Raw genomic sequence first — 16,375 nt, forward strand, 5'->3', positions numbered from 1 at the left:
CATAACCTGTTTCCCTAAAGAGACCAGAGCCTTTTTTTTTTTTTTTTCATTGAATGACAATTTTTACATCTTATTTATTTTGGGAAGCCTTCTGAACAGTGCTCAGGGGGCTTGGGGTCACTCCCAGTAGTGAGTCCTGTAGGGAAACCAGGACACAACTGATGGTGTGTGTGGAAGGGACTATGCAGTGCCCGGGTGGAAACCTGACCTCCTGGTAACTTTGAATTTGCCCCACAGTCCACAGTCTTTTTCATAAAGAGCCCAATCAGGCCTGTCTGGAGCTAGACAAGATGAGCCACTCATCTCCCTGAGGCTGTCCAGAGAATGTTGCCAAGGCTGAAAATAAATGCATTGATATGGACCAGCTCCCCGGCATTAAAGAACAAATGATTAATCCCTGCATGAAGAATGGGACCTTCCCACACTAGTGGCTTTATCATCGTCTCCTGAAGGAGGCTCTACGGCCCTTTATCAAGGACCAGGGGTTCCAGGGCAGTCTCCCCCATGCAGTTCAGCTGATAGAAAACAGTGGCCAGATTGCTACAATGGTGGGCAGGCCACTTGTGTGATAGCCAGAACTTTTTTCTCTTTCATACAAGATGTTTTTTATTGCATTCTGGGGAGGCAGATAAAGCTACAAGGGGATCCTACACTCTTCCACACTGCACCTGAACCCTGAAAGGTTCAATAGGAGGGGACAGGCCCAACCCCACTCAGAGAATGAATGAGCTAGGGTTCTGTCGACACCTGCCACTGCAGTTGCTCAAAGCTGAAAAGTCCCTGGGAGAATAAACACCTTCTAGAATCCCAGAGGTTCTAGAAGGACAATGGTCACATTGAAGGGCCCTAAATCTCCTTTCCTGCCCCCTGCCCAATTACTCTGTTCCTACCCTGGTCTTAGGGGAAAAGGTCTTGCGCAATGGGGCAAATCTGGAAATGTTTGCAGACTAAGCTCTTCTCTAAGATGTCTCTCCCCAGGGCCTACCTCTGACATGACCCCAAGGGGCAAAACGTGCTGGGCCTAAGGTCAGTGCACTTCATGGTCAAGGGTGAAGTGGTAGAGACCCAGGGGCCTAAGTTCAAATCCTTGTTCCACACTTTACACTGGGTTGATCTCAACCATGTCTTTTTCCACTTTTTTTGTTTCTTCCCTGGGGTATGCAGGATAATAATCCACTGCAGAGGGCTGTCACCTACCTCCAGGAACAAATTATGAAAATGATGTGAACTGACTCACATGGGTGTAAGGATGAAGAGAATATGTATGGGCAGGGCTCTATTTATTTTTTCCTTTTTTTCTCCTTTACTTCCATGTAATTGAGCTTCAGGAAACCATTATCCTTACACACATACTGTGGCTTTTTTTTTTTTTTTTTTGGTTTTAGGGCCACACTCTGTGGTGCTCAGGGGTTACTCCTGGCTATCTGCTCAGAAATAGCTCCTGGCAGGCACGGGGGACCACATGGGACGTTGGGATTCGAACCAACCACCTTAGGTCCTGGATCGGCTGCTTGCAAGGCAAACACCGCTGTGCTATCTATCCGGCCCCTACTGTGGCTTTTGTAGTGGATGGACATGTGGGTTCCAGTGGAAGAGAAGGGTGAAAAAGAGAAATTTAGCCACATAGATAAAGGGCTTTAATAGAACACAGGACTTGACTCTGCATTTAATAAAGAATGACCCAATGTCTTAATGTGGTGGAGGGTGTCCCTTGCTTGTATGGGGGCAATGTGTTGGGTCCCAGGAAAGATTGAGCTCCACCTTTCCCCACCAAGATCTCCCAGGTTGTGGTTCTGATGGCCCTTGAATCTGAGTCCAGGTCTGAGCTCTGCCGGAAGGGGATCCTACAACAACAGCAGTTGCCAATTTTTTGTTTTGAGGTCACACCTAATGGTACTCAGAAATCACTCCTGGTGGGTCTTGGGGGTTCATATAGGGGTACCAGGAAATCAAATCTGAGTTCACTGTGTGTAAGGCAAGAGTCCTACCTGCTACACTATGGCTCCAGCCATGGCAGCAGCCAATTTTAAAGGACTGTGTAGGGGTGGAGAGATAGTTTAATGAGTTTGAAGAATGCCCTGCATTTGGGAGGTGTGGGTTCCATCCCTGGCACCTCATCATTACCCTGAGAATTCCTGCAAGTAGCCCCTGAACATAGTCCTAAAACAAACAAAGTCTTGTTTAAGGATCTTCAGTATTTGTGTTTTTCCTGAAAGAACTTCCAAGAGCTCCCTGACACTTGCATATACGTTGACATCCTCGTTTTACCATATGTTTATTTTTTATTTTTTAATTTTTGGGCCACACCTGGCGGCGCTCAAGGTTTACTCCTGGCTCTGCATTCGGAAATCACTCCTGGCAAACTTGGGGGGCCATATGGGGTGCAAGAGATTGAACCCTGGTCTGTTGCATACAAGGCAAATAACCTACCTGCTGTGCTACTGCTCTGGCCCCTTATCATATGTTTAAATAATTACAGAGTACAATGTCCCAATTACTACAAATATTGACATAGTCAAATATAATTTCTACTTCATGCTTTTAATCACACAATTTAGCTCTATACTCACAAATCATTCCTGTCAGGGTTTGGGGGCCATATGGGAGTGCCAGGAATTGAATTTGGGTCAGTAACGTGCCAGGCAAGTGCCCTACCTGCTGTACTATCTCTCTAAGCTCCTTGAGGAAAAAAAAAAAAAACATTTTTTGGGGCCACACCCGGCGGTGCTCAGGGGTTACTCCTGGCTGTCTGCTCAGAATAGCTCCTGGCAGACACGGGGGACCATATGGGACACTGGGATTCGAACCAACCACCTTTGGTCCTGGATCGGCTGCTTGCGAGGCAAACGCTGCTGTGCTATCTCTCCGGGCCCTCCTTGAGAAAAATTTGAATTCTTCATCTATTTTTCCTTCTCTGTCACAAACATGCCTATATTAAATATTTTATATATATATACACATACAACTATGTAGATACATCCTTATTTATATATTAGATACTATATACATACACAATGTAGATACATCTATATTTATATAAAATATACTCTAATAAAATGTCTCCACATCATATGTTCCTTTTTCTTTTTTCTTTTTTTTTTGGTTTTTGGGCCACACCGGCGGTGCTCAGGGGTTACTCCTGGCTGTCTGCTCAGAAATAGCTCCTGGCAGGCACGGGGGACCATATGGGACACCGGGATTCGAACCAACCACCTTAGGTCCTGGATCGGCTGCTTGCAAGACAAACGACGCTGTGCTATCTCTCCGGGCCCCACATCATATGTTTCACATACACACATATTTAAACATCTATGTGAACAAACATATCTATATAATCTTACATCCACATACAAACACTCTGTGCTTTCTATACATGTATCTAGCATATAGACAAATATATTTTCAATATGCAGGATCAACCATAAAGATTCACATAAACAAGGCATGAGTTTAACAATGAGATGCAATGCCAGCCCTATACACTTATATACTTGGGTTGCTGCTCTCACCCCTAATGATTCCCAGATGGCAGGTCCATGTGTCGGTACAAAGATACAGTGCTGTTCAGGGGTCAGTCGAGGTACTCGCAGTCTCCAGAGCCACACTGGGCGACATCAGCCCCACAGAAAGAGGTTGCATGTAAGATGGTGGCTCCCTTTCATGCAGGGGAGGAGGAGAGAGTACTGGCATCTTCTTTAGCACTGATCATTTGTTCTTCTTTTCGTTTTTTTTGGGTCACACTCTGTGGTGCTCAGGGGTTACTCCTGGCTGTCTGCTCAGAAATAGCTCCTGGCAGGCACGGGTGACCATATGGGACACCGGGATTTGAACCAACCACCTTTGGTCCTGGATCGGCTGCTTGCAAGGCAAACACCGCTGTGCTATCTCTCTGGGCCCCAGCGCTGATCATTTTAATGGATATTCTTTCTCTATTCCTATTAGAATCTACTTTCTGGTTTTAAGAAGAGATTACCTTGTTTTGTTTGTTTTTAAGCCACACCTGGCAGTGCTCAGGGTTTACTCCTGGGTCTGTGCTCAGAAATTCCTGGTGGTGCTACGGAGACTTTAGGGGATTCTGGGGATAGAACCCATGTTGGCTGTATGCAAAGCAAATGTCCTCCCCACTGTCTTATTACTTTGGTCCGGGATTACCTTATTTTATAATTTTTTCATTTTCTTCTTTCCTTGATTTGTGGTGGTTCTTTGTGGTTCTTCAGTGACCATTGTTGGTTGTCTGCTGACTAAGGCAATTGCCAGGGGCCACACTCTAGCTACAGAGCCCAGAGACTCCTCTGGGGATCCCAAACATTAGACAAAGGTGCAGTGGAATCTGTGTCCACACATGTGAAGTGAGGCTGGGGACCGAATTCGAGGCCTTATTGCTTGCAAGTAGGTGCTCAATCTCTTGAAATAAAATTTAGTATGATAAATTATTCCAGCTAAGGGGCCTGTTTGGATGAGCTCCGTCAACTCTGTCAAATTCAAGTGATAGAAAGAACATTTCTATCATTCCACGAAGTTCCTTCATTCTCTTTCCACCTCCTCCAGACAGCCCTGGTCAACTTTCTGCCAACACAGTCATGGCGCTGGTGCTTTGGGCTCCTTCCCATAGCATGTTCTGGAGATGGATCTTCAGCATAGCAGATTCCTCATTATTGACAAGTGTTTACCACGTGGCTACCAGGCACTTGGCTTCTGAAGAATGGTGGTGGCCATTGTTCCTTCGCTCACCCATGTAGGAGCTGATTGAACATCAGGTTTGCATGGAAAGAATTCCTGTTAAAACTATGCTCATTAGGGGCCAGAGCAATAGCATAGCAGGGAGGGCATTTGCTTTGCACATAGCCAACCATGGCATCCCATATGATTCCTTGAGCCTGCCAAGAGTGATTTCTGAGTGCAGAGCTAGGAATCAATCAACCAACCAACCAACCAATCAACCAACCAACCAACCAACCAACCAACCAACCAACCAACCAAACAAACAAACAACTAACCAACCAACCAACCACAACAAAAACTCATCAGAAGGGCAGAAGTGACTCAGGAATTATTCCTAGTGTTGCTCAGGCAACCATATGGAATGCTGGTGATTTAGCTCAGGTTGGCTATGTGCAAGGCAAGAATCCTGCTTATTGTACTATTGTTCTGGACTCAGGAGGCCTGAATTTGCTGCCTGATACTACACCTACTATATCTCCATCCCCTAAGCACAAGCAGATGTTACCTGAGTAATAAAATATAATAAAATAAAATAGGGGGGCCAGAGCAGTGGCGCAAGTTGTAAGGCATCTGCTTTGCGCACGCTAGCCTAGGATGGACCTCGGTTCGCTCCCTCGATGTCCCATGTGGTCCCCTAAGCCAGGAGCAATTTCTAAGCAAATAGCCAGTAGTAACCCGAGTGTCACTGAGTGTGGCCGAAAACAAACAAACAAAAAACCCCAATAAAATAAAATAGGGGTGGAGCAATAGCTCAATGGTTGAACTGGGATGGATCCAGGTTCTATCCCTGGCATTACATATGGTCCCCTGAGCCTGCCAGGAACGATTTCTGAGTGCAGAGCCAGGAGTGAGTAACCCCTGAGTGCTGCTGGGTGAGGCTCAAAAACCAAAAAATAAAAATAAAATAAAAAGTCCTTGTTCTCCAGGAACTGGATTATTTCAGCTCCATCAGAAAAAGCCACTAGGGATAAAGCTTGAGTTTGCCAGAACCACTGTCTCTACTCAACTTTAAAGAGTGGGCTGGACCAGCAAGGAGAAGTACAGGCAAAGGAAGGTCAGGTGAGGGTGAGATACAGATGCAAGGGACAGAAAACTAGTTTGGGTTAGTAGAGAGCGCAAGAGTTGTGAGGAGGAGGGCTTTTATGAGATGGAAAGGTCCTGATGGTTTTTAAGAAAAGACAACATGAAATATCTGGGTGTTCATCTTCTCTGCTGTGTTTGTCATCTTCTGCTGTGTTTGTCCTGGGACAGGAAATCAGGGCAGCTTCCTCTTCTCTAGGGAATGTACACCTGCCAGATGACAAGACTCTTTGTGGGGCCTGACCACAGTGGGGAGGGTGCTTGCCGGGCACAAAGCCAACTTGGGTTCAATCCCCAACATCCCACATTGTTTCCTGAGCATTGCCAGGAGTGGTATCTGAACATGGTAACACCCCAAAATGAAACCAAGACAGTTTTCTTGTCCTTGTTTAACTGCAAATTACTTATCCTTAGCTCCTCTCATAGATTTAGTGGCCAATAAATCTGAAGTTTTAACTCAGGACTCTCAGTTCTGCTGGGGGTTAAAAGGAAGGAGAGCTGAGGTCTTTGGGAGAGAGAGAGGTGGAGGCATTGGTGATGGGAGGGAGTGCTGTTGGAATTTTATGCTTGAGAAATCATTAACTGTACTGTAAACCACAGAACCTCAATCAATCAATAATTAAAAATAATTGCAAACAGTGAAGTCTCTGATCATCTTGAATTGGTCTTTTATGGCAAGTCCCAGCAGGGAGCTCTGTCTCAGAGCCCAGAAGCCAGAGGAGAAACATTTCCTGTCACTTTTACCTATTACCCCACCCTGGGAGCAGACTGATGAGCTGGGGTGGCTCTGAACTTGGGCTAATGTCCAACCATGGAGCATCTACTGTTCTCCCCTACTCCTCTCTTACTCCAGAATAACAATTCCATACCACATTATATTGTTCTTTTGGTTTGTTTGATCTGAGGATCACTCCTGGTGGTGCTCAGGGGCTACTCCCAGTTCAGTGTTCAAGGAGGACTACTCTCCAGCCATGCACAGAAGGACCTAGCGGTCCTGGTCCTGAGACTTGACCTGGGTCTTTAGCATGCAGTTGCTCACTTATCTCCCAGAGAACCATTTAGAGGGCATTTTCCAACACATCTTTGAGCTCAGTAGTTCCCTGGGGAAAGAGTCCAGGAAGCTTAAAGGTATGGGCCTTTTAGTGGGAGTTTATACCAGGTGGTAAAATCAGCGATGCTGCATTGGCCTGGTGACCCTGGAGGCGGCATGCCACCGATGGGACCCTTACAGGGCTGTGGTTGCGTGTTTGCGTGCGTGTGTTTTTTTTTTTTTTGAGTGGGAGGGGCACACCCAGTGATGCTCAGGGGTTACTCTTGGCTTGCTGGGGGATACAAGATGCAGGGATTCAGACCACCATCTGGCCTGGGTCAGCCGCGTGCAAAGCAAACGCTCTAGCACTGTGCTCTCGCTTCTGGCGTGTATGTGTGTGTGTGTGTGTGTGTGTGTGTGCGTGTGTGTGTGTTGTTTCATGCCAGGTCCAACGGAACCTGTGTGTGTGTTTCATGTCATATGTGTGTGTGTGTGTGTTTCATGCCAGGCCCCAAAAGAGCCTGTGTGTGTGTTTCATGCCAGGTGTGTGTGTGTGTGTGTTTCATGCCAGGCCCCAAAAGAGCCTGTGTGTGTGTTTCATGCCAGGTGTGTGTGTGTGTGTGTTTCATGCCAGGCCCCAAAAGAGCATGTGTGTGTGTTTCATGCCAGGTGTGTGTGTGTGTGTGTGTGTGTGTTTTATGCCAGGCCCCAAAAGAGCCTCGACTAAGAGTGTTCTCTGGCTCCTGCCCCGTGTGTGTGTTTTTCATGTGTGTGTGTGTATTTTTCATGTGTGTATTTTTCATGTGTGTGTGTGTGTGTCTGTTTCATGCCAGGCCCCAACAGAACCTCTACGAAGTGTCCAACCCTCACCCCTGACTCCTGGAGGGCTCCCCTGTTAACGCCTCCTTTCCTCTGCCCTCTCCCCACGGGCTTTAGCCGGATAATCCTCCTCCTCCTCCTCCTCCTTATTGATTATGATTTCCTATTGTCGTGGCTGAGGCCGCCGGGTTGCTAGGCTGCGGAAAGGGGCTGCAGAGGGAGCTCCTCCGGGGGATGCGGGCGGAGGGGCGCGCGCGGGGCCCCCGAAGCCTAGGCTGCGGCTGCGGTGGCGGCGGCGGGGAGCGCGCGGCCCAGCCCGCGAGGTCCACGCGGTGCCAGGGCGGCGGCGGCGCGGCGCGGGGCGGTGCGGCGCGGTGCGGCGCGGGGCAGCAGGGCGGGGCGGCAGGGCGGGGCGGCCGCATCCCCGTGACGCGCCGACCAACCAGGCGCCGCTGCGGCCCCGGCTCCCCTCTGCGCCGCCGCCGTCTCCGCCGGGTCCGCCCGCCCGCCCGCCGCCCGCCGCCCGCCGCCCGCGCCTGTGCCCGCCGCTGCCCGCGCCGGTCGCATGGCGCTCCGGGACTTCTGCAGCACCGATGGCTCCGCGTCCTTCTGGGTACGTGCTCGGGGAGCGAGGGGGCAGCGGCGGGCGCGGGAGGCCGCGGCCCTCGGGGACCCCCTTCCCCTCCAACCCGGGCACCCCGGGAGGTGGTGGTGGTGGTGGTGGTAGGGTCGGTCCCCACCTCCCGCCCCTGCTGGAGCGCAGCCCCGGGGAAGGGGCAACTTGGAGCCTCTCACCTAGACTACCTGGGAAGCGGGGTGCGTGGTGTCCAGCGCCCCAGTTGGGGTGGGGAGGTGAGGGCCTGCCTGGTCTTTGGGTTTGAGGGGGTCTGCTCTCATCAGCGGGTGTTGAAGATGCTGGGGGTGCGGTGGGTGGGCACGAAAGAGGAGAGTCTCTCTGCTGAAGTCTTGCATTGCATCTCTTTGCTAGCTAGCTTTGGGGGGGGGGGCTCCTTCATCTCCACTTCATGTCCCATGACCCCAGGGGCTGAAGCTATGGAAAAGGGAGGCCAGAAAAATTCTGGCCATAGATTGTATTTGACTGACGCCCTGTTCCATATATTTTGTCATCTTTTACTTTCTACGTGGGATGGGGTGGAGCTGGAGGCGGGGCTGGGGGCCCCCAGGGACTGGCCTGGAATTAAGGAAGTTCCCCTGGAGGTGTTGGTGGCCTCTGCCAGTGTCTGTTTGGGCTCACCCCTTCTCCCCGCATGCCCTCCCTGGGCGGTCCTCGCGCCCTGGTACCTGTGGCTGCGCCCTGACTTGTTTGTAGGGACTGATCCCGGAGGGTGTCCTAGTCTAGTTCACTTTCTGCATCTTGATCACTTGTCAAAGAATTTTACCCTCTAGTGCGATTTGTTCCCTTTCTCCCAAGAAGGTATTTTTGTGTCACTCTGACCTGCTCTGGACAGCGCCGTGGGCAAGTTGGCGTCTGGAGTTTATCTGCTTTTGCTCAGATCGCTGGGCTCTTAGAATCGGGCCATCAACACCTCCAAATACCTTCTTCTGGTCTTGCAAGCTGTTTGTTTTGGGCTGATTTAGGATGCGGGAGATTGAATTCAGATCAGCAGAGTGCAAAGCTAGTGCCCTACCTGTTGTACTATCTCTCCCTGGCCCCTGAAGGCATTAACTTTTAAGGGGAGGGGACAGGACCATTTCCCTTAGTGGAACAGCCAGACCAGGTCTCCCTTGGTGTGGTCAGGTCTTGAGCTTAAGTTCAGAGATTTGACTCCCCGGGCAGGAAGTATCGCTCATGCTTTGCACTAGGGAGCTAAGGCCATCAGGGAGCAGGGCATTTGTAAAGTGGGGCTTGGCTGGCAGAAGAATGAGGACCCCACTTCCCTGTGCCATGATTTCTGCACATCAGGTTGCTATAAGTTCTGAGGTATATTTGTGGGTTTATGTTCTTCTAAAAGAGAGAGGGGAAATTTAGATCCCCCTTTGGGATCACAAGGCAACTGGAAGTTTATGGCTCATGTTTTTTCTGAGTCTTACAGTGTTTGGGCATGTTCACTTGGTATAAAAAACACATCTATGGGGGCCGGAGCGGTGGCGCAAGCCTTGTAAGACGTCGGCCTTGTGTGCACTAGCCTAGGATGGAATGCGGTTCTATTCCCCGGCGTTCCATATGGCCCCCCTGTATGGGATGCTGGGATTCGAACCACCGCCCTTCTACATGGAAGGCAAAAGGCTTACCTCCATGCTATCTCTCTGGCTCTCAGGAGTGATTTCTAAATGAATAGCCAGGAGTAACCCCTGAGCGTCACCGGGTGTGGCTGAAAAAAAAAACCAAAACACAAACAAACGAAAAAACACATCTATGGGACCAGAGAGAGGACAGCAGGGAGGGCACTTACCTTGCATACAGTCAACCGGTTTAATACCCATCCTGGGTATGGTTCCTTGAGCCTGCCAGGAATACTTTCTGAGTGCAAATCCAGGAGTAAGTCCTGAGCATTGCTGGATGTTGGCCTCAAAATAAACAAAACAGAACAAAAATAAAATGTATATCCACAAAGTAGGGATATGACTCAAAGAGGATTTGAGGGCATTTAATGATCTCCAAGTTCAAGTTTCATCTCCTTAGCACTGCTTGGGTGCTCCTTCAAAATTACTTTTTTAAAAAAGAAATCCAGGGGCCAGAGAGATAGCATGGAGGTAAGGCGTTTGCCTTTCATGCAGAAGGTCATTGGTTCAAATCCTGGCGTCCCATATGGTCCCCCGTGCCTGCCACGGGCTATTTCTGAGCAGATAGCCAGGAGTAGCCTCTGAGCACCACTGGGTGTGGCCCAAAAACAAAAAAGCAAACAAAAAAAAAAAAAGAAATCCATATCCAGAAAAACTGTGCTCTTTCTCTTCAGGACTGTTTTGTGGCAGAAATTGCTGTGGCTGAGGTAGAGGCAAGAGGAGAGGGAGATAGTGACCAGGCTGGCTTTGCCTTCCTTCTACGAGGCTTTGGCCTTGACATCTTTCACCTTACTCCCTCCAGATTTCTGAAACTGTCTCTTGCCTTCTGGAGGTGCTCTGGTTCCTGAAATTAAAAGTGGGCAGCTGAGGGGTGTGGAGTGATAGTACAGCTAGTAAGGTACTTGCTTTGCACACGACCAACCTGGGTTGGATTCCTGGTATCTATCCCATATGGGCCCCCGAACCCCATCAGAGGTAATTCCAAATATGATCCCTAAACAAAACAAAACAAACAAAAGTGGATGTGGGTTTTTTTTTTTTTTTCTTTGTTTGTTTTGTTTTTGGGCCACACCTGGCGACGCTCAGGGGTTTACTCCTGGCTCTGCACTCAGAAATTTTTTTTTTTTGTTTTTTGTTTTTTTGTTTTGTTTTGTTTTTTTTTAACTCAGAAATTTTTTGGGGTTAGAGAGATAGCACAGTGGTAGGGTATTTGACTTGCACTTGGCCAACCCAGGACGGACCTGGGTTCTATTCCCGGCATCCCAATTGGTCCCCCAAGCCTGCCAGGAGCAATTTCTGAGCGCAGAGCTGTAAGTAATCGCTGAGCACTGCTAGATGTGCCCCTCCCTCCCAAGAAAAAATAAAAACAAAATTATTTCTGGCAGGCTCAGAGGACCCTATGGGATGCTGGAGATCCAGCCTGGGTTGGTCTTGTGCAAGACAAATGTCCTCCTTGCTGTGCTCTAGTTCCTGGGGCCCATTTTGAGGAGACTCAACCCAGGGCTTGTATGGGCCTTTTCCCCAGCAACACAGGCTGCTGAATGGGGTGAGTGGCCACAACAATTTCTTGTAGAGACCCTGCTTTGAGGAAGTTCTTCTTTCACAGGGGGAGGAGACTGTGGGCTGTCCTGCTGACTTGGGGTGTGCATAAGGTGCAGAGTGAAAGAATATCATTGTGCTCCCATGTTAGCTGTGACTCCTCTCTCCCTATTTCCCCTTCTCTTCACCCGACCTTCCTCACATGCCTGGGCCCTATCATCCTACAAAATATTTTCAAATCAGCCAGTGCTCAGAACCTACCTGCCCCCTCTACCCAAACCCACTCTTTCTTCACTGCATCCCTACTGATCTTGACATCTCCAGAGGGGTCAGGTCTCATCTCTCTTCTGCTTTTAAACCCTGCAGTAACTCTCCACTTCTCTTTGGACTGAAGCCTGGGGCCTGAGAACTAAGGCAAACCATTACCAGCAGCTTCCCATCCTGCCCCACACAAGCCTTCCTTCCAAACTTGTTTCCCTCCTAATATTGTGTCATGACCCTCCCCACAGTTATGCAGTTTTCCCCTCCCTGGGGTTCCACAGAGGACTCTGGCCCCCAGTTGAAAAACACTGGCTTAATATATCAAATTTGTTTCTCTCTCTCTCTCTCTTTGGTTTTTGGGCCACATCCGGTAGCTTTCAGGGGTTACTCCTGGCTCTGCACTTAGAAATCACTCCTGGCAGGCCGAGGGACCATAGGGGATGCTGGGAATCAAACTTAGGTCAGCTGTTTGCAAGCCTATTACTTCAGCCCCTCCCCTAAATGCTCCACTTCCTTTGCTGTTGCTGCAGTGATAGAATTGGCACACTTCTTTTGGTTGCTTGAGTTTGGTTATACTGCATGGCAGTACTGCAGAATGAGGCTTAGCACATGTGGGGCAGGACTGGGAATCCAACTGTAACTGCATGCTTCCAAGGCAGAGACTGCCTGAAGCTAAGCCGACATCTCTACTTTATTTGCTTTCTGTAAACTTCAGTCAGAAAGTCAACAACTCCTTGGGCTCTGGGTCCCAATCCTGGAGCTGAGGACATGGAGGTTGGATGAGTAGAAGGTGCAAAGCATAGGTGCAAAGCATGGTTGAGTTGAGCCTCTGCCGACTCTGAGGAGGAAACCGTCACTTGCTGGTCTGCACAGCTACTGCTCCCCATCGTAGATCCCATGGAGGACTCAGCCAATCCTGGCCTTGCCTCTTTCCCCCAGAACCCTGGTGCATGTAGCTGACTCACCTGACATTCATCTTTGAGTGTCTGAGTTACCCACTTTCAAACTGGGATGGGGTGGAGCTGATATCATATGACCTATTTGTTTTCTGGTTTCCCTTTTGTTGTTCTTTTTTTTTTTTTTTTGGTTTTTGGGCCACACCCGGCTTTGCTCAGGGGTTACTCCTGGCTGTCTGCTCAGAAATAGCTCCTGGCAGGCACGGGGGGACCATATGGGACACCGGGATTCGAACCAACCACCTTTGGTCCTGGATCGGCTGCTTGCAAGGCAAACGCTGCTGTGCTATCTCTCCGGGCCCTTGTTGTTGTTCTTGTTAAATTACATCACCATGAAATACAGAGTTAAAAAGCTGTTGATGTCTGAGTTTCAGTCATGCAATCTTCCAACATCCATCCCTTTCCCAGTGTTCATTTCCTGCACCTGTGTCCCCAGTTTCCCACCTGTTCCCCAACCTCTCTTTCCTCTCCTATTCTCTCTCTCTCTCTCTCTCTCTCTCTCTCTCTCTCTCTCTCTCTCTCTCTCTCTCTTTTTCTCTTCTCTCTTCTCTCTCTCTCTCTTCTCTCTCTCTCACTTCCTTTTAGGGTCTGTGGTTTGCAATATTGTTACATATCATTTTATCATCTCCTTTCAACACCCAATTCTTTTTTTTTTTGGTTTTTGGGCCACATCCGACGATGCTCAGGGGTTACTCCTGGCTGTCTGCTCAGAAATAGCTCCTGGCAGGCACGGGGGACCATATGGGACACCGGGATTCGAACCAACCACCTTAGGTCCTGGATCGGCTGCTTGCAAGGCAAACACCGCTGTGCTATCTCTCTGGGCCCTCAACACCCAATTCTTATCCAGAATGGTCACTTCCAACTCTCATTGTGATAATGGTCCCTTCTCTGTTCCAACTGCACTCCTCCCATCAGTTCTATTGTCTCTAGGTATTATTCTCATTCTATTATTTTTAACATTGTGCAGAGGAATGCAATCATTCTATATCCCTCTCCCTCTGACTCATTTCATTCAACATAATACTCTCCATATCCATTCACATATAAGCAAATTACACGACTTCATTTTTCCTGATAGTTATGTACTCCATCTCTCCATTGTATAAATGTACCACAACTTGTTTATCTACTCACCTTCTTGGGCACTTGGGGATGTTTCCAGATTCTGACTGTTGTTTGAATAGTGCTGGTTTTTTGTTTGTTTTTTTTTGGGTCACACCTGGCTGCGCTCAGGGGTTACTCCTGGCTCTATGCATAGAAGTCACTCCTGACAGGCACGGGGGACCATATGGGACACTGGGATTCGAAACAACCACCTTAGGTCCTGGATCGGCTGCTTGCAAGGCAAACACTGCTGTGCTATCTCTCCTGCCCCGCTGGTTTGATTTTTTGATTCTGAATTGCTATCCTGGCTGACAGTTACCCAGGGGGAGGGAGTCACAGAAAAATCAGTATTTCTGCCTTCTAAACTGTCCCATCTGAGTGCTTAGGAGCTGCATCTGGACGTGGCCCTGGATGGTTGGGGAACAGGCCTTCTACTTCCAGCTTGCTATCGTTCCCACTTATCCTTATTGTCCTCTAGCTCCAAGGTCTTGGTGTCTGTTAACTTGGTTTCTGTGCCCCTTGTTTCAATTTGCTCATTTTGGAGGACGAGCTTCTTGTGCTTTAAAGCTCAGTCTTTATAGGTGTGGTTTGGGGCCGAACCCAAGGCTCACACATGCATGGCGAGCATTTTGCTATTGAGCTTCTCCTGCAGCCTGAGATCTAGGTTTTTTTGTGAAGGGATTAGGGATGCTCAGAACCACCAGTTTCATGCCACAAAGAGTCTGGTGCTGATGTTGGCAGCATGGGCATGAAAAGCTCGTGAGCAAGGCCCGAGTACATTTGAAAGCCCTTCCCTCTAACTTGCATTGTAGCTTCATCTTTTCATGGTGAGATCAACAGGAACTTTTTGATTGTTCTTTTTGTTTTGGGGTCACACTCAACTGCATTCAGGGGTTACTCCTGGCTTTGTGCTCAGAAATTGTTCCTGGCAGGCTTGGGGGACCATATGGGATGCCGGGATACAAACCACCACCCGTTCTGGTTCAGCTGCATGCAAGGCAAACGCCCTACTGTGTGCTGTCTCTCTTTGGCCCTCAAGTGGAGCTTTTAGGATTAGAACTTGTTTCTGGGTCACATTTGTCAGTGCTCAGGACTAACTCCTGGCTCTATGTTCAGGGATCCCTCCTAGCAGGGCTCAACGGAACTTATGGAAAGGAACCTAGGCTGGCCACGCGCAAGGCAAGTGCCCTCCTGCTGTGCTATGGCTCTGGCCCTTAACGTATAGCCTTTATGTTCTGATTTGTTTCTGGTCCATGCCTAGTAGTTCTCAATTGGCAGTGCTCGGGGGACCATGTGGGGGATTATATCCAGGATTAAAGCCAGGGCATTCACAAGCACTCCAACCCTTAGAACCACATGACCAGATCTTTTCTGGGCAGGGTCTCCCTGACAGTGCTCTGGAGCAGGGGTCGTGATGCTGGATGGGGGGACTCGGGCGATTCTTGGCCAGTGAGGCCTGTGAGTCAGGCATGACCTTGAGGCTGGGATGCCATGGATTACCTGGGCTAGACTCCCATGCCAGGGGCCTCCAGGATGGCACTATGCTGTGCTTGGTGGGCCACTTGGTGCTGGGACTTGAACTCAGGTCAAGGTCTTGACCCTAACCACTGAACTGAGATAGTCCTGGCCCCATGACCAGATCTTAATGGCCAGTAAAATTCCAGCTCACCCTTGCACACCTGTGTGAACAGTTTGTTTGCTTGGTTGATTTTGGGGCCACACCTGGCAGTGCTCAGAGCTTACTCCTGGCTCTGTATTCAGGGATCACTTCTGGTAGGCTCAGGGGGACCTGGGAATCGAACTCCTGGCTCTGCACTCAGAAATCACTCCTAGTGTGTTTGAGGGAACTTAGAGATGCTGGAGATTGAATCCAGGGCAGCCAAATTCCTGGAGGGCATGACCTCCCTGCTGTATACCAACCAAGTCTGCTTTAAAAAAAGTTGGTTTTGATGCTACACCTGGTGGTATTTGGTGGTACTCCAGTCAGTGCTCAGGAGATGGGGACTATATGATGTAGGAGCCTCTCTCTCTTTCACACACACACACACACACACACACACACACACACACACACACACACACACACACACACACACACACACAGCCAATGCCACATCCCTGTCCTCTTGAATTTATTAATTGACTTGTGTGCCTCTTGTGATGCCTCTGAGGGGTCACACGCTCTGGGGTGCTCACAGTGGAGGGGAACAAGGCAGAGAGAAGTGTGAGGACAAGTGAGGTTTACTCCTAAGTGCTGAGTATGTTCCCTTAGCTTCGGCGCTTGAGCCTGTGCTCACTTTCATGGTGGCAGCTCACAAGCTCTGGTTGTGAGTAGTACCTGTTATGCTTACACTGGGATGGCCAGATTCGCACTTTCAGGCCTTGGAAAGTTGGGGGTGGGGTCCCACCCTATTTTTCTACAGGAGGCTCCCGTGCAAGTAACCTGGCTTCTGGAGATTGCACAGAAGCAGGAAGGTCAGGCTCCGCACACGGGTGGGATTTGAATTTAGGACCACATGGTTCCAAGAGGCTCTGAACCTTCACTGTTCTGCCTGACTGCACATGGCTGGCTGGCTGGTTGGTTGGTTGTTTTATTCCCCCAGATGCCGAACTCATT

At 49.2% G+C, this 16,375-nt stretch overlaps 1 protein-coding gene across 1 annotated transcript in view; it reads left to right on the forward strand.

The window, feature by feature from the left end:
• Positions 1-8,168: 8,168 nt before the first annotated feature.
• ABCC1 (ATP binding cassette subfamily C member 1) overlaps positions 8,169-16,375 on the forward strand; it is an 86,812-nt gene continuing 78,605 nt past the window's right edge. Inside the window, exon 1 of the mRNA XM_049789259.1 lies at positions 8,169-8,264. Within this exon, the coding sequence (XP_049645216.1) occupies positions 8,217-8,264 (48 nt within the window). The 5' untranslated portion in view covers positions 8,169-8,216. The remainder of the gene's footprint in view (positions 8,265-16,375) is intronic.

This window comes from Suncus etruscus, chromosome 15 (assembly GCF_024139225.1).
Source record: "Suncus etruscus isolate mSunEtr1 chromosome 15, mSunEtr1.pri.cur, whole genome shotgun sequence".
Classification (NCBI taxonomy): domain Eukaryota; kingdom Metazoa; phylum Chordata; class Mammalia; order Eulipotyphla; family Soricidae; genus Suncus; species Suncus etruscus.